At 34.9% G+C, this 18529-nt stretch overlaps 1 protein-coding gene across 1 annotated transcript in view; it reads left to right on the top strand.

The window, feature by feature from the left end:
• The first annotated feature begins 6 nt into the window (after positions 1-6).
• The window catches only part of WASL (Wiskott-Aldrich syndrome like), a 65872-nt gene continuing 47349 nt past the window's right edge, over positions 7-18529 (top strand). The window contains exon 1 of the mRNA XM_011357173.2: positions 7-445. Within this exon, the coding sequence (XP_011355475.1) occupies positions 329-445 (117 nt within the window). The 5' untranslated portion in view covers positions 7-328. The remainder of the gene's footprint in view (positions 446-18529) is intronic.

The following is an 18529-nucleotide window of genomic DNA, read 5'->3' as shown; positions in this document are numbered from 1 at the left end:
GCCGCTGCCGCCGCTGCCGCCGCCGCGGAAGGAGGGCCGGAGGAGGAGTTAGGAGTTTAGCGCAGTTTAGCGCAGTCGCGGGAGTGCGAGGACAACGACCATCCGGCCAGAGCCTAGCCCGGCGGGAGCTGGGAGCTTCGCTTTCTCAGCGCGGCCCACCTTCGGCTCCTCCTTGCCGTGGCCTCCGCCTTCTCCCCGCGCCGGAGGAGTTGCGAGATGCTGCGCCTCTGACTCCCCTTCTCCCGCCTCTGTCACCGAGAGGGGGAACGAGCGCTCGCCCACTCCCTGGAGGAGACGGCCCTGGACTCCCAGCTCCACCGGCGAAACCATGAGCTCCGGCCAGCAGCAGCAACCGCCGCCGCGGAGGGTCACCAACGTGGGGTCCCTGCTGCTCACCCCGCAGGAAAACGAGTCCCTCTTCACCTTCCTCGGCAAGAAATGTGTGGTCAGTTGACGAGACCCGCGTCGCCACAGCCGACGTTGCCTCACGGGCCCGGGCTTGAGGGCCGGGAAGTGGGAGTGGGGAAGGAGGCGCGAGCCGCGCGGGGACGGTCCGGCCGCTGGCCAGGCCTTCTCCCGGCCCCGCATCGGCCTCTGGCTCCGCTCCTTAGGTGCGGGCAGCGCGGGCCGCGGCGGCCGTATGCCGCCGCCTGGAGCTGACCGGTAGCAGGGAAGTGTCACCTCAGCAGGCCTGTCCTGGAGCCCTACTTGACCGGGCCCTCGCCCTTGCTGCTGGTGCAAACTTTACTCAGGCCCCAAGGCGATTTTCTTCTTGCACGGGCAGCTGGATCTTTGTAACCGGGCCCCTGTCCTGGTCCTCGCTGCACTTCCTACCGTTAGATCTGGGGGTACCTTCCTTCACAATGCCAGAGGTTTTAGGAGTGGCATAGGTCGGGAAATAGAGACCCCCCCAATATGAATGAATTGGACCAGAAGATGGTTTTCATTTCCCCCTTAGGATCTCAGGAGGGAATGATGTCGAGTGCATGGTTTCAGAGGAGGGCAGGAAATGCTACTATTCCTCACTGCAGAGAAATGGGGTTTATTTCTCCAGGAATCTCGCGCAGGCCTGGTTTTTACTCTCTTCCTCAATGATTTATTTATTTATTGTTTTTTTTATTTTTATTTTTTGGCATTTGTGGGAGGAGGTGCTGCTCTCCACACAACCGTGCGCAGGGCAACCACAGTCTTTGGTAGTTCTTGGCCTTTTGGGGCCTGAGAATGATTCTCAGGTTGGTGTGTGTGGCCTGTTCCGACCCCAGATGGCCGTTGGGAGCGAACAGTTATGCTGTGGGAAGGGGAGTATGTGTTGTTGACGGAAGCGTTCATTACATTGGCTGCTGGCACTTCTGGGGGTGGAGAGGTTCTGTTGTGTGGTGTAGGCCTGTCAGTCTGCATTTTACTGCGGTGGTAGGGTTGAACTGTGGTTCAGTTTGTTGAAACGCTCTTTGGGTCCCTTTCTCTCCTCTTTGCTTGTTAGCATCTGCAGAGTATGTGCCACTGGAACCCAAGAAGACACCTACAGAAATGTCAACAGAGCAGTTTTATAACTTTTCTTAGCAGTGTTAAGTGTGTCAAACCAAGCTACACTTACTTGTTTTAAGAAGTTAGGATTAGACAATATCTGGAAAGTTACCGGATTAATTGTTAACTTTATAGGAGTCTGTTTGTATCCTGTTGGAGATTAAATCATCCATTACAGGCAATTCAGATGTATTTCACATTTCAGAGGTTAGACCTTAACATATTTTGAGTTTGAGTTCTGATTATAGGAATGAACTAAAAGGAGTGGCTTAAAATCAGAATTTTGGGAAACAACTTTAAAGATAATTAAGTCTCACACACAGCTGTTTTAAACACACAAGAAAACTGGGCCAGTGAGCCCTAAGTCACACAGCAATTTAGTAATGTAACCAGAACTGGAAAGCCAGGACTCCTGATGCCTAGTTTTCCACTACATCATGCTTTAGAAGGGTTTTTTCTTCCTTGTTATTATTTTTAAAAGTGGTAGAAAAGGAATAATCACCTTTTTTTTTTTTTTACTGAAAACTTATATAATTAAAGTATAAGATTCTTAAAGCGGCACTAAGTTTTGCATATTTTCAATTTAGTTAAATCTCCAGTACTTTAAATGTTAAATTATCAGCAAATGAAAAATAATTAAATTTTTGCTGGGTTATTACATTTGCTGCGTAATTTGTATCAGAAAGGAGGTAGTTGTATGTGCTGTTTTACTTACCAAACACGTTAACTTTAAGCAGGAAGGACATTATATTTACACACAGGTATTCTGGATTAATTGCTTTGTGCTTACCTGTAACGTTACTGGTTTCAGTAAATGACAAATGTGGAAGAATACTGTGATAAAGAAAGATAGTGTTGCTTACTGGTTAGTGTAAGTGGCTTGTCAAATAACCTGTATTCAGTGCTCAATTTCTTTATTATTAATCAACTTTACCTTTTGAATGGCTGTCTTTTAAAACCACATTTATAGTTACCGCCCCTTCTGGTATGAAATTATTGCAAAGATTAACTTTAATGTTTGAAGTCTCCAGTTATTAGAGAGTAAAATAAGAATATTTTAATTTTTTCCCTTTGATGACTATGCAGTTTTTGTAGTTTAAGACAATACTGAAACACATTGTTTCATAAAAAAAAAAAAAAATCCAGCAATAAGTTTTACAGATCAGACCAATTTTGTTAAGCACGAAGTGTATTCAGAGTAGTAGTTATAGTGCTAACTCTCGAGGAGTATCTTCTTTTACTCAGTACATACTGAGTAAATGTAGAGGTCGAAACCAGGTTTGATGCCTGTCCTCAGGGAGCTTACTGTGTCTAAAAAAGGAAACGTGTAAACTGATGAGTAAGTCAGTGCTTCAGAGTGACTTGTAAGAGGTTGCATGTCACAATGGAAAATGTTTTTGCTTTGTAGTCAGAAGACCAGGGTTCTAATTCATATGATCACTTTGGATAAGTTTCTTAAGCTCCTTATCCTAGAATTGGTTTTGTCATCTCTAAAATAGGGATACTGTCTCATGAGGTGGCTGTGTGGGTGAGAAGGACTATATGTAAATATGTGGATGCTATTATTTTTATAAAGATTTAGGGGATCAAAAGAGAAGATGAGTAAAAACTTTTTAGAATGGACTATACCTGCATATTTAAGATGAGTAGGTACTACCTCAGGTTGATGAGAGGTATGAAACAGCTTGGAAGTCCGGGGACCTACTAATAATATGTTATAGAAAGAGGAAGGTTTCTGCTTGGGTTCTCAAATTTAGGTATGCATTGGCATCATGTGGAGAGTATTACAAATGCATATGGCTAGGCCGAATTCCTAGGTGATACTCAAGTTCAGTGGGTTTGATGTGGAACTTAGGTATTTCTATTTTTAGCAGGCTTAACAAGACTAACAAGTATCACAGTTTAAGAACTAGTTCTGATGTGTACTCTTTTCTGGTAGGGTTGATGCTGAAGCACATTGGAAATGGTAACAGGTATTTCCCTCAGCTTTTGGTCTATATTTTATGAGTTAAGGTTAAATTAAGTTAAAACAAGTTCTTTTAGAACAGCATTTCTCTAACTCCTTAAGATAACAGTGTGTATTTCATAGATGTAAGAGAGATACAGTTGAGGAAGCATCGGACTAATAAGTGGAGAACCACAAGATCCGATTTGTGTTTTTGAAAGTTGAGGGAGAAAGGTGGAGGCATGCTAGAAGGTGGATCAAGGATTGTGAGAGTGAAGACAAAGGAGATCAGATAGATTTTTACAGTAGTCGATGTGAAATATGATCAGGGCCTGAATTAAGGCAATGCTGGTGGGAATTCAAGGACAATTAAAAAGACTGCGGTAGGATTACATCCCCCTTAGATAAAAGGGGTGAGGGAAGAGAATTGTCATAAAGGCAAGTATAACCACCAGCAGGAGAAGTATGCAGAACTCTCTTACTAAATGGAAATATGCCTAGATATTAATGAGACTCGAAATTGCTGATTGGTTTCATGGAGGAGGTGAATCTTCAGAAAATCTATTGTTTTGCCAGTTTTTAAAATTAGCTTTTGTGAAAGTTGAGGTTTCATTTAAAGTTATATGTAATATATAAATATATGTTCTGTACTTTTGCATAAAGTTCATTAGCTGGTAGTATTTTCCGAGAACAATTAAGAAGAGTTAAAAACAAGATTATCAGGTCTTGTTTTATAGTTTTGTTGCTTATCCTGTGGTCTGATTTTACTTATTTTCTGTAAAGAATGTGTGCCATCTTGCCAAGTAGAGTTTAATATGTCTAGTCCTGAATTAGAAATTAGGGATTGAGAATAATAAAACCTAGCCCTCTTCAACCATTCGTGGTCCGAATGAATTAGAGTTAGTAATGTTGTTTCCCTGTCATACGCACCTGGTTTGTTTGCTTCAAGATGTAATGATACTTAAGCCATTTTTATTAACCAACTTTAATTTCCTTTCCTTTAACTCCTTAGCACTTGTTTTAACTTGCTTGTATTCTTTAGCTTTTTTTTTCCCCCTCACCCTATATATAATTCTGAGAGATTAGACCTTATACCTATATAGTCTACTATATAATTTTTTCTACCATGTAGCATACAGATCACTGAATACTTATTGACTGAGTAATTATAATTGCTAACTTATTTGTTCCTTAGGAGTTCATTCAGCATTTCTCATTGCTTGATTAGGTTGTTAAAACTTATTTCTAATGCAGATGATATCTGGACTTAAGTCTTCATTTGTTAAGAGAACAAAGTGGTATAATTCTGTTGCGGAATTAATATAGGTGTGGCAGTAACTCCAATGGTTACTTTGTTTCTGTTCTAAATTCTTAAATAGGTTAAGATGGAGAGGTGCCTCGAGGGATCATTGTCTTGATGATGAAGGCCTGAATTACTGGTGGGAAGTTAGAATTGGGAATGTATTTCAGTTTGAGTAATGTGAAAGGAAAAAAGGTTAAAATTGATGAGATTGGGAATATACAAAAAACAAAAGGCAACCTTGCCTAGTAAAGAAGTAAAAGGTGACTACAAAAGTGTCCTACAGGGTGGACTAAAAGCACAGGAGATTTGGAAGAATCCAGCAGACATAGGTTATAAATCCTGTTTCTTGTTATTCTTAGCTCTATAATATAGGAAAATATCTTAACCAGTATGAGCTTTAGTGTCTAGATTTGTAAAAAACGGGGTAGTCAAAGATTTTAGGAAAGAATGCAATAATGTATGTATAGCACTTAGAGTGCCTGACACTTATAAAGTATTCTGGGAGTTTGGAGAAGCATATAAAAGAATGTTATTATTACTATTACTCAGTTTAGATTTCCTGTTACTGGCAGGGAGGTTTTAAAGTAAAATTTTGAACTGTATTTTATATTTGTTTTGATTTTGAAAACTTAATTCTAACAATTTAAAGTCAGTTAATTATAGAGTATGTAAATTAAGTTAAGCAGCAGCTGGAACAACACTAGGGAGTTTCTGGGCAGCCTCAGCCCCTCTGGCTGCTGACCAAAGAGGGGAAAAAAGGGGATACTGGTAAAAGAGAAGTTCCTAGGTTTTAGTCCATGCTCTGCCACCACTGAATTGTGAATGTGAACAAGAATCTACCTTCTTGAACCTCATTTTCCTAATCTGAAAATGAGGGGTTAAACAAGATAACACCAGTCTTTCTAGCTTTAATATTTATCATTCTGACTATTCTAGATGCCAGAGATTCTGTAGCAGGAAAGAACAGAACAGCCTTCTGTTAATCTTGGCATTCGTGTGTTTTGCACAGTGGAGACAAAGAGTATATAACTAAGTGAAAAGTAGATAACCTTAAATCATTTCACTGCAGATTCCCATTTCTAACTCACCTTTTTCTAAGCATCACAATTTAGTAAACATTTTCCCACTAAAAGTCAGGTGAACAGCATTAAAAGGTATTAATAATAGAATAGTCACCTCTTAACTAATTTAAACATTTTCACTTAGATTGACATATCTTTCATATATTTCCACGTCCATGTGTACCTACTGCATACCTTTTATTACTACATCCTGTATTTTATGAGTTTCTGGTAACTTATTAACCTCTATTGTATTAGTTCCCTAGGGCTGCCCTAACAAAATACCACAAACTGGGTGGCTTAAAACACAGACTTATTCTCACACTTCTAGAGACATTGAGACAGAATCTGTCCCATGCCTCTTTCCTAGCTTCTGGTATTTGCTGGCAACCCTTGATGTTCCTTGGCTTATAGTTTCATGATTCTAATCTCTACCTATGTAATCACATGGTGTTCTCTACTTGTTTGCCTTTGTCTTCTTATAAGGACACCAGTCATTGGATTAGTGTCAACCCTAATGACCTCATCTTAACTTGGTCACATCTGCAAAGACCCTCTTTCCAAATAAAGTCACACTCACATACAGGGGTTATGACTTCAACATATCTTCTAGAGAGACACTATTCAACCTGCAATAAAGGGTATTTTTACTTTCTAAGTTTCGCCTTTAGAAACAGTGTTATAATAAACATTCAAATACATATTTCTATGTATCCCTTCTAAGTATTTCTATACAATAAATTTTAAGAAATGAAGTCAGAGGGCATGAACATTAAAAATACTAATAAATATGGCTGAATTGTCTTCCAGAATAGTTACCAAATTTTTATATTCTCATCAACACTAGGATTTAATTTTTTTTTTTTTGCTTTTGACAATTTCACTGGTCAAAAAATCTAATTGACTTGTAGTTTTTATGAAGTTAAACGTATTTTCATGTCTGTTGATCATTTATATATCTTTGAATTGTCTGTTCTTTCTTTAGACCATTTTTCTACTGGGTTATTTTTTCTTAGTGACTTGAAGAACTCATTAGGGATAGTAATTATCTTATAAATTACAGTATTTGGGGGCAGTTTGTTTATCTTTGACAAATATTTTTGGTGTTTTTTGGTCATTACATAGGTTTTAAATGTTTGTGTAGTTAAATGTAATCATCTTTTTTTATTATATCAGGTTTTTATTTAATACTGTCCTAGCTCAGAAATGCAATAATATTTACTCACATTTTCCTATTACTTTTATGGATTTATTTTGAACATATTAACTTTGATCTTTCTGGAAGTAACTTTGGAAAACTAGTAGAAATTCAGCTTTTTATTTTTACAGTTGGCTAGATGTCTCAACACCATTTATTCAGCAATTTATTTTCTCCCACATATCTGAAATGCTACCGTTATAATTTACTAAATAACCAGATGGGTTTAGACTCATTTCTGCATTCGTTTTTATTTATTTCATCTGTTTATTTGCCAGTATCCAGAATTTTTAATTAGTGTAGCATTTAATAATGATACAGTTTGATTAGTATTAAGCCCCTCATTACTCTCCTTTTCAATATTTTCAGGCTGTTTTTATGTGCCTATGCTTAGTATTTTTCAGGACCTTACCTCTCACCCCTATCCCTCACCAAAAAAATATTGCTTTGATTTGGAATAGCACTGCATTTGTAGATTAATTTAGGAAGAATTGACATACTGAGGCTTCTAGTTACAAAGAAAGTCTTTTTTATTTACTATTTAAGTCTATTTTCTTCTGTATTTTATAATTTTCTTATGTGTAGTAGACATTAAAATCTTTTTTAACTACAAAAGTAACACCCAGTTATACTCATTATTTAAAGCACACACAAACAAAAACACATAAAAAATGCACTATACAGAGTTAAAAGTTTGAATATCCCTTTGCTCTTCTCATCCCTCAATACAATTAGGCTCCATAGAAAGATCTTCTTAATGATTTGATATGACTCTTTCCCATCCTGTGTGTGTATGTGTGTGTTTTTGCATTTTACCTAAAAGGGGTCATATTCCAGACAGTTTATATGAAGTATATCTAAATCTTAAAAAAAAAAAAAGAAAAGAGAAACATTTTTTATTATGGAAGATTTTAAACATACACAAAGTGAAATAGCATAATGAACCTACATATACCTATCAGCCAGCATTAGTGGGTATCAACATATAGTTAATCTTGTTTGCTTTATATTGCTACCCACTTTTTCCCTTCCTGTATTATTTTCAAGTAAATTCCAGGCATATGATTTTTTTTCCTGATCAGTCTTGCTAAAGGTTTATTAATTTTACTTTAAACAAACAGGTTTTAGTTTAATTGATTTCTATTTTTCTTGTTTTCTATTTTATTGATTTCTGCTCTGATCTTTATTATTTCCCTCTGCTTACTTTGCCTTTAATTTGCTTTTTGTAGTTTTTCTTAAGGTGGTAACTACTAAAGTAATTGTTCTGAGACCTTTTTCATTTTCTAATATGGTATTTAGTGCTATACTTTTCCTCCTGAACACTGCTTTAGTGGCATCTCACATATCGGAGAGGTCTTATTTTCATTTTCATTATTTAAGTGACTTTCATTATTTTCTTTTTCATTTCTTTGACCCAGCTGGTTTTTTTTCTTTTGAAATATGCAATTTAGTTTCCAAAGATTTAAGAATTTTCCTGATGTCTTTCTGTTGATTTCTAACTTAATTATATTATTTTTGGAGAACATATGAATCCTTTTTTATTGAGCAGAGTTTTATAGCCCAGAATGTGGTCTAAATTGGTGTTCCACATACACTTAAAAATATAGTGTAGTTTAAGTCTTCTTTATTCTTACTGATTTTCTTTCTCTACCTGCTATATCAATTACTGAGATAGGGGTATTTTATTCTTCCACTATAATTATAAACTTGTCTGTTTCTCTTTGCAGTTCTGTTAGTTTTGCTTCATACATTTTAGATGCATAAACATTTTTAATTATATCTTCTCAAAAAATTGACCATCGTCATGAAATGACCCCCTTTGTTCTTGGTGTACTTGGCTCTGAAATCAATTTTGATGTTAATATAACCACTGAAGCTTTCTTTTGATTGGTGCTATAATCATTTTTTCATTTTTTTACTTTTAATCTCTTTGTGTCTTCACATTTCAAATGTGTTTCTTATAGGCAGGGCATAGTTGGGTATTGCTTTTTAAATACAATCTCAATATTTGCTCTTTAATTTGGATACTTAGACCATTTACACTTACTGTGATTATTGATATGATTAGGTTTAAATCTACCATCTTGCTATTTTCTCTTTGTCTCACAGTCTTTGTTCTTTTTCTCTTTCTGCCTTTCTTTAGATTGCTTTAGTCTTTTTTTGTTTCCTTTTAATCTCCTTTTTTTTATTTATTGTACCTATTTTGCTGTTTTTGTAGTCACTTTAGGATTTGCAGTATACACATTTAACTTACCACAGTCTACTTTCAAAGGCTATTATATCACTTCACATTTAGTATAAGAACTTTAAAATAGCATAATTCCATTTCTTCCCTTTAGGTCATTATGCTATATTATTGCCATACATTTTACCTTCTTCATATGTTATAAACTCGATGCTACATTGTCTTTTTTTTTTTTTTTTGCTGTAAAGATTCAATTACTTTTTAAAGAGATTTTAAAACTAAGAAAAAAGTTCTTATATTTACCCATTTGGTTATCACTTCTGGTACCCTACTTCCTCAGTTTGATCTATCTAGACTTTTCTCTTTTGTTTTCTTTGACCAGAGTATTTTTTAAAATATCTCTTATAGCAGTGGTCCCCAATCTTTTTGGCACCAGGGACCAGTGCCCCTATGAGAATCTAATGCCTGATGATCTGAGGTGGAGCTGAGCCAAGCGCTGGGGTGCAGCTGCAAATACAAGTGAAGCTTCGCTTGCAGGCCTGCCTGTCATCTCCTGCTGTGCGGCCTGGTTCCAGACAGGCTGCGGACCAGACCGGTACCAGTCTGCAACTCCGGTCTTATAGTGTAGGTCTGCTGTTGATAAATTTTTTTCAGCTTTGTGTCTGAACAGTCCATAAATTTTGCCTTGATTCTTGAAAGACGTTTTCTCTGGATGTAAAATTCTAGGTTGATAGTTTTCTTCTTTCTGTAGTTTAAAGATGTTGCTCCAGTGCCATCTGGTTTGCATTATTTCTGACGGAAAATCTGCTGTTACCCTTTTTTTAAAAATCTTCTGTACATAATGTATCTTTTTTCTCTTACTGCTTTTAAGATTTTTTTATTACTGGTTTTAAGGAATCTGTGATTTGCTTTGGTGTAGTTTTATTGTCTCTTTTGTTGGGATTTCTTGAATTTCTTGGATCTGTGAGTTTATTATGTTTATGTGGAGTTTGGAAAATTTTTAGACACTTTTTCAAATATCTACTGCCCCCCGCCCCTCCGGCCTTCGATTACACACGTGGACTGTTTGAAATTGTCCTACACCTCTCTGCTTTCTTATAGGCTTGGTAATTTTTGATTGGATGCCAGATATTGTGAAATTTATCTTGACTTTATTAACCAGTCCTTTGAATTTTTAGTGTTAAGTTTTATTTTCCACTGACATCTTCGATAATTACTAATTGCTGTTTTTTAAGAGCAGCCTTTTTTTTTTTTTGCAGTAGTAGCTAATTAAATATATCTGAAGATCCTAATTTATTTTTTTAATTCTCATCATTGGAAAAGTTTTTCAATGTATATTCATGTATTCTTCCTCTTATTTGCTGCTGTTTTCCTTAATTATCTGATTATTCTTGATTGTTGGTCCAAATTTGTGTTTGAAAGACTGCTTTCTCAATATTGAAGATAGCTAGCTTAGATTTCTTTCTCTTTAATTAATAGACTGTTTTATACAGCCATTTTAGGTTTACAGAAAAATTATACAAAAAGTACAGAGTTCACTTATACCATCTCTCTCCCCCCACTCTAGTTTTCCCTGTTCTTAACATCTTTCATTAATGTGATACATTTGTTTAAATTCATGAACCAATATTGATACATTAACAAAAGTCTATAGTTTATACTTATACAGTTTGTACAAGTTAACTCCTGTACAGATCTATAGGTTTTGGTTTTCACAAATGAATATAATGTATCCACTATTACCATATCATATAGAATAGTTTCACTGCCCTAAAAATATCATATGTTCCACCTATTTATCCCTCTTCTCTTCTGCCATAACCCTGGGATCCACTGATTTTTTTTTTTTTTTACTTTTGCCTTTTCCAAAATGTCATATAACTGGAAAAATGTAGTATATTATATTTATAGACTAGTTTCTTTCACTTAGCAATTTGCATTTAAGCTTCCACCATGCCATTATGTAGCTTGATAGCTTGTTTCTTTTAATCACTGAGTAGTATTTCATTGTATGGACGTACCATGGTTTGTTTATCTATTTACCCATTGAAAGAAATCTCGATTGCTTCCAAATTTTGGCAGTTATTTTTCTTTTGTTTACTTTTTTTTGTGCTAATGTAAATGGTATTTGTTTTTTAATATGAATAAGCTGCTATAAACATTCATGTGCTAGGTTTTGTGTGGGTATGTTTTCAACCCTTTTGGGTAAATGCCTAGGAGCATGATTGCTGCATCATATAGTAAGCCTATGCTTGCATTTGTAAGAAACTACTGAACTGTATGCCAAAGTGTCTGTTGCATTTTGCATTCCCACCAGCAAAGTGTGAGTTGCACATCCTTACCAGAATTTGGTGTTGCCTTTTCTTTGGATTTTAATCATTCTAATAGATTTATAGTCATATCTCATTGTTTTAATTTGCAGTTTCTAATGCTGTATGCTGAGCATCTTTCCCTGTGCTTATTTGCCATCCTTATTTATATCTTCTTTGATGAGGTGTCTATTTAGATCTTTTTGCCCAGTTTTTAGTTGGGTTGTTTGTTTCTTATTGTTGAGTTTTAAGAATTCTTTGTCTATTAAGGCTATACATTCTTTATCAGGTATGTGTTTTGCATATATTTTTTCCTAGTCTGTGGCTTTTCGTTCTTCTATCAGTGTCTTTTGAAGAACAGAGTTTTTAATTTTAATGAAGCCCAACTTACCAATGTTTTTTCTTTTCATGGATCGTGCTTTTGGTGTTATTTCTAAAGTCATTGTGAAACCCAAGGACACTTAGATTTTCCCCTTTGTTCTAAACTATCTTTTAGAAATTTTATAGCTTTGCATTTGACATTTAGGTTTATGATCAATTTTGAGTTAATTTTTGTGAAAGATGTAAGATCAGTAAGATATTTTTTTGTATATGGATATGTATTTTAAAAAAAAAAAAAGATTATTCTTCTCCATTGGATTGTCACTGTTCCTTTGTCAAAGATCAGTTGAATATGTTTGTGTTGGTTTACTGGGCTCTGTATTGTCATTAATTAATTTCTTTGTTTCTCCTCCTGTCAGTTTCACTGCCTTGATTACTGTAGCTTCTATAGTATGTCTTAAAGTCAGATAGTTTCAGTCCTCTGACATTGATCTTTTTCTTCAGTATTATATTGACTATTCTGTGTCTTTTGCTTTTCTGTATAAACTTTAGAATCAGTTTGTTGATATTTTCAAAATAACTTCGGAATTCTGTTGAATTTATAGATCTAGCTGAGAAAAACCAACATCTGAACAATATTGAGTTTTCCTATCCATGAGTGTGAAATGTCTCTGCTTATTTACATTTTCTTTTATTTCTTTCTTCAGAATTTTGTAATTATATGGATTTTATATATGTATTGTTTGATTTATACCTAAATATTTTTCTTTTGTTTACTTTTTTTTGTGCTAACGTAAATGGTATTTGTTTTTTAATTTAAAATCCCAGTCTTTCATTGTTGGTATATAGGAAACCAATTAACTTTTGTATATTAATTTGTATCATACAACTTGGCTATACTTGCTTATTAGTTTCTGTAATTTTGTTGTCATTGTCGTCGTTTTAATTCTTTAGGATTTTCCGCATAGATAATCATGTCATCTGCAAACAAAGACAGTTTTATTTTTCCTTCTCAATCTGTATTTTTATTTTATTTCCTTGTTCCATTACCTAAGACTTCTGGTAGTGCTGAATAGGAGTGACGAGAGCGGACTTTGTTTCTGATATGATTGTCACCGCTAAGTATAAGTTTAGTTGTAGGTTTTCATATTCTTTGTCAAGTTGAGGAAGTTCCCCTCTAAGTTTGTTGAAAATGGTTTTGGATTTTGTCAAATGTGTTTTTTTCTGCATCTATTCATGTGATCGTGGTTTTTCTTCTATGGCTTGTTAATGTGATAGATTATATTGTTAAAATTGTTAAATTTTATTAAATGTTAAAATTTAACATTGAATGTTAAAAACTTTGCATTCCCGGGATAAATCCTACTTGGTTATGGAATTTAATTCTTTTTATATATTGTTGGATTCAGCTTGCTAATATTTTGTCGAGGATTTTTGCATTTATGTTCATGAGATGTATAATCTGTAGTTTTTCTTGTTATGCCTTTATCTGGTTTTTGATACTAGGGTAATTCTGTTTCTATCTTCTGGACGAGATTTTAGAGAATTTGTATCGTTTCTTAAATGTTTAGTCAAAGTCATCAGCGAAACCATCTCGGCCTAGTGTTTTCTGTTTTAGGAGCTTATTCATTACAGATTGAATTTCTTTGCTAGACACATTTATCTGATTATCTAGTTCTCCTTGTCTGAATTTTGGCAAATTGTGTCTTTTAAACAATTGGTTTATTACATCTAAGTTATCAAATTGTGGACATAGAGCTGTTCATAATATTCCTTTGCTGTCCTTTTAATGTCTGTGGGATTAGTAGTGATGGCTCTCTTTCATTTTTGTTACTTATGTCTTCTCTCTCTTTTCTTGGTTAGCCTGGCTAGAACTATATCTATTTTATTGATCTTTTTATTTCCTTATTGATTTCCTGTTTTCAGTTGCATTGATTTCTCCTGTAATTTTTGTTTTCTCTTTTCTTCTGCTTGCTTTGAATTTATTTTGCTTTTCTCTTTCCAGTTTCCTAAGGTAGATGGTTATCGATTTTAGATTTTTTTTCTTTTCTTATATATGCATTCAATGTTATAAATTTCCCTCTAAGCACTGCTTTTGCTGCATCCCACAAATTTTGATAAGTTATATTTTCATTTTCATTTAGAATATTTTTAAATTTCTCTTGAGACTTCTTTGACCCACATGTTATTTAGAAGTATGTTTGATCTATAAATATTTTTGAAAATATCCAGCTTTTTTTTGCTGATTTGTACACTGTTGTCTGAGGACATACTTTGTATGATTTCTATTCTTTAAATTTGTTGTGTTTTATGGTCCAGAATGTGGTCTGTCTTCGTGATTATTCCATGTGAGCTTGAGAAGAATGTGTATTCTGCTGTTGTTGAAGAGTATTCTAAAAATATAAACTAGATCCCTCTGATCAATGGATAGATGGCGTTGAGTTCAGCTCTGTCCTTACTGATTTTCTGCCTAGATCTGTCAATTGCTGATAGATATTTACAAGGGTGTTGAAATCTCCTGCTAAAATAGTGGATTTATCTGTTTCTCCTTGTAGTTCTATCAGTTTTTGCCTCATGTATTTTGATGCTCTACTGTTAAATGCGCACACATTAAGGATTGTTATGTTTTCTTGGAGAATTGACCCCTTTATTATTATGTAATATATTATGTCCCTCTTTATCCTTGATAATTTTCCTTCCTCTAAAGCATGCTTTGCCCAAAATTAAGATAGCTGGTCCAGCTTTCTTTCAATTAGTGTTAGGATAGTACATTTTCCTCTATCTCTTTGCTTTTAATCTACATGTCTTTATAATTGAAATTGTTTTTTGTAGATAATATGTAGTTGGGTCTTTTTTTTAAATCCACTATGGCAGTCTCTGTTTTTTAATTGTGTTTTTAAACCATTTACATTTAAAGTGATTATCGATATAATTGGATTGATATTGACTATTTGCTAACTATTTCCTGTTTGTTGCCCTTGTTCTTTGTTTCTTTTTTTTCCCATTCCTTTTCTGCTTTGTTTGGTTTTGATTGAGCATTTTATATGTTTCCATTTTCTCTCAACATATCAGTTATACTTTAAAAAATGTTTTTTGTTTTTGGTTTTTTTTTTGCCCTATCGTTTAGCAGTGTGCATTTACAGTAAATTTAAATTTGGTTTTAAATAACATTATATTATTTCCTGGTTAGTAGTGGCACCTTATTACAGAGTATTCCCAATTTCTTCATCTCATCCCTTACATCACTGCTGTCATTCATTTCACTTATTCATAATCACTGAACACATCTACTTTTAATTTACATATTGGCTACTAGAAAATTTGATATTGCTTATGTGATTCACATTATATTTCTATTGTACAGTGCAGAGTTTGGCAGTTCACAAAATAATAATGATAAAAGTGGAAATCACACAGAAATAATGTATTAACATATTTGTCTATTCTTTCTGGGTTTTGTTTTGTGTGAAGTATTGAATAAATGTACACATGTATTTACTCTGAGCAAACACACCTCCACAAGCACAGACATTAACTTTTATTGACATTATTACATGTAAGTATACCATTTTCAGTGGATACATATGGATTTACCAATTCCCTAGGAAATGGTAAATCCATATGTATCCACTGAAAATGGATCCTATCTCTACTCTTGCACTTTGGAGCCATTATTAAGCAAAATAAGGGTTATTTGAACACAAGCACTGCGATACTAGGATAGTTGATCTGATAACCAGGATGGCTACTTGGTGACTAATGGGCGGGTAGCGTATACAGCATGGATATCGCTGGACAAAGGAATGATTCACATCCTGTTGGGATGTAGCTAAGGTGAAAAGTATGGTATGTTTGGGCATCTGCAGATTATTTGATTGCTGTCTCTGATATATATTGAGTTATATGAAGGTGAAAGTTGTTAATTCCTCAGATTATGAAATTGTTTGAATCCTTGCAAAAGAGTTTGGACCTTATTCTTATCAAATAGCAACCTGTCATTGTTAACCTAAAAATAAAAAGGCCTGTCAAACTGGGAGGCAACAAGCATTTATTTGAGATCATTAAGAATAGCTATTGGGGAAATCACTGATTCCGGCAGAAGTCAAAATAGTGTTCTGATTAGGAAACAAAGGCAGTAGGTACTTATGAGAAGGGGGCGGGGAATGGTTACATCAATAGGAGGAAGACATTTCTGTTGGTACAGATAACATGACATAGCGATGTTAATTCTAAACAATGTTTTAAATTTTCAGTCCAGTAGTCATCAGTCCAGTAGTCATAATAACTGCTTTCTTGTTATTGCAAATAGTTCTTTGGGATACAGTGTTGTTTTAGGCCCAGACCAAAGGTTATTTTGCCCTGTTTTAACATTCCAAAGATTTGAGGCATAAGTAGTGCAAAGCAGTTGTGCTCTAATAGCAGCTCCAGCTCCATTGTAAAGTGGCTCCATTTATATTATTGTTTATACTATTTTGTTTTTAAGCATGAATTTATATATTAAAAGATAATCGGCAAGAAGAATTATGGAGAATAAAATAAAGGCAGAGTTTCTCAGGCTGTGATTAAACTTAAGGCTAAAAGGAAGGTATAAATTTTAGATCTCAGTCGTACATAATAGCATATGCATATGGTGAAAAAAAAGTCCTTGCTCATTTATTTTCATTAAAATCTCAGAGGTATGAGAATATACATAATATATTTACTTTAAGACGTATATTAAGTTTTGGGGGGTTTTTCCCCCCCTTTTCTTTTTTGGATACAAGTAACAGAAACTGTTCTGTCTGGCTTAAGCAAAAAGGAATTTATTGTCTACCAGATGACCCCCATGGAATCCAAAACAGAATTGAGCAATAACAATTCAGGAACAATAGGAAGCTGGGAAGCTCTGAGAACAGCAGCAGGCATCGGTGGGACTTCTCCAGTTATCTCTTCCCCAAACCACTCAGTCCTGTCTGTGACTATGCTTGGGATTCTAAATTCCTGGGAGAGAATCTTAATTGATTGAACTTTAGCACAGGAACTTGTTCCTAGACAGAGGCAGCAGGTGTCTAACATTGCAAGTATTGGGGTTGGGAAACAGATAGTGCCAGCAAGGCAGGTTTATCATATACATAAAAGGTAGTGAAATCCTATTAAGATATAGTACATGATTATTTATTTGGTCTCTCACTGACCCAAACCTGCTTTAGATGCCATTGTTAAAAATATTTACTGTACTGAGGTGCTTTTTTAGTCACCTAATCGCAGATTTGCAGACACTAAAGGCAAGGGTAGCCATAATTTTGGAAATTTGGGTTTGTTTTTTTTTTCTGGTTCTCTCTCTTTTTTTAATTGACCAGCTTGCTGCAAACAGGAAATACTAGGCCTCTATTTACAGTTGGCCCTCTATATCCAAGGGTCCCGCATCCACGGATGCAGAGGGCTGAATAAAGGATTTAAGCATCAGAACATTTTGGTGTCCGATAGGGGTCCTGGAACAAATTCCTTGTGGATACTGAGGAAAGCCTATACTAATTTCTGTAACTAATTACAGTTCTGTAGTAGAGCTTTAAAAATGATCTGATTGGAAATATAACAACTGATAAACCTGATAATGCCAATATAATTAATATCTAATATATATACAGTACCAGGCAATTTTCTAAGCACTTTTGGTATGTTATTTTATTTAATTCTAATAACATCATGATAAAGGAACTTTTTAGAGCATTTACATGTATTAACTAATTTATTCATTATAACGATCCAAAATGAAGTCAATAATATACCCATTTCACAGATGGAGAGGATAGGGAAGTTAAGTAATCACCTAAATCAATATAGCTTATAAGTGGTGGGATCTATTACAGAGTCAGTGCTTTCAGGTGTCACACTATATTTCCGTGGGACATTCCTGATTCTCTGCCCTCATCTCGTCCTCAGTCAGAATTCAGGGCTCCCTTCTCAGCCTTCCAGAGCACTTTATTTCTGCTTTCATTTTGGTACTTATGGCATACTTTGTTATTTTTAAAAATATTTTTAAACATAGCTTCCTTACTAAGTTATTAACTCCTTTAAGACAGGAACCATCCTTAATTATCTATTTTCAGCACATAAGAAATATTTGTTAAATTGAATTTAATGCCTTATTCAAATTTAGTTTCTAAGTTTACCAGGTATTTTGTGAACAAATACGATTTTATTAATTCTTTTTATTTATTATTTGTCTAATGATCCCAGCTCTGTCCTATCTTGACCTTATTAATTACACCACTTGTTCTGAGAAAGTATTTATATAAAATCTCTTCCCTGGGACTTTCCAGAGCAGTACTCTCCAATAGAACTTATGATGATGGACGTATCCTGTATCTGTGATATCCAATATAGTAGTCACCTATGACTACGGAGCAGTTGAAATGTGGCTAGTATGATCAAGGAACTGAATTTTCAACTTTAAATTTAAATAGCTATATGTGGCTAATAAAATTTACTACCTTATTAGACATGTATGTCCAGAGAGCAGAAGAGGAGGAATCCAGTACCTAACAGCACCCTCCCACCAGCCCTGCCTGGCCACCCAGGTAAGGGCTTACCTGGAAAGGACAGTAACATCGTAAAAGGTTTCCTTGGCTCAAAGTGCATTAGTTCCCAAATAATTTACACATTAAAAAATACATAGAAATTCAAGGTATTAAATGTATACA

The sequence above is a fragment of the Pteropus vampyrus genome, unplaced genomic scaffold (genome assembly GCF_000151845.1).
Source record: "Pteropus vampyrus isolate Shadow unplaced genomic scaffold, Pvam_2.0 Scaffold33, whole genome shotgun sequence".
Lineage (NCBI taxonomy): Eukaryota > Metazoa > Chordata > Mammalia > Chiroptera > Pteropodidae > Pteropus > Pteropus vampyrus.
Note: the sequence above shows the minus strand (reverse complement) of the source record. Positions and strands in the feature narration are given on the sequence as shown.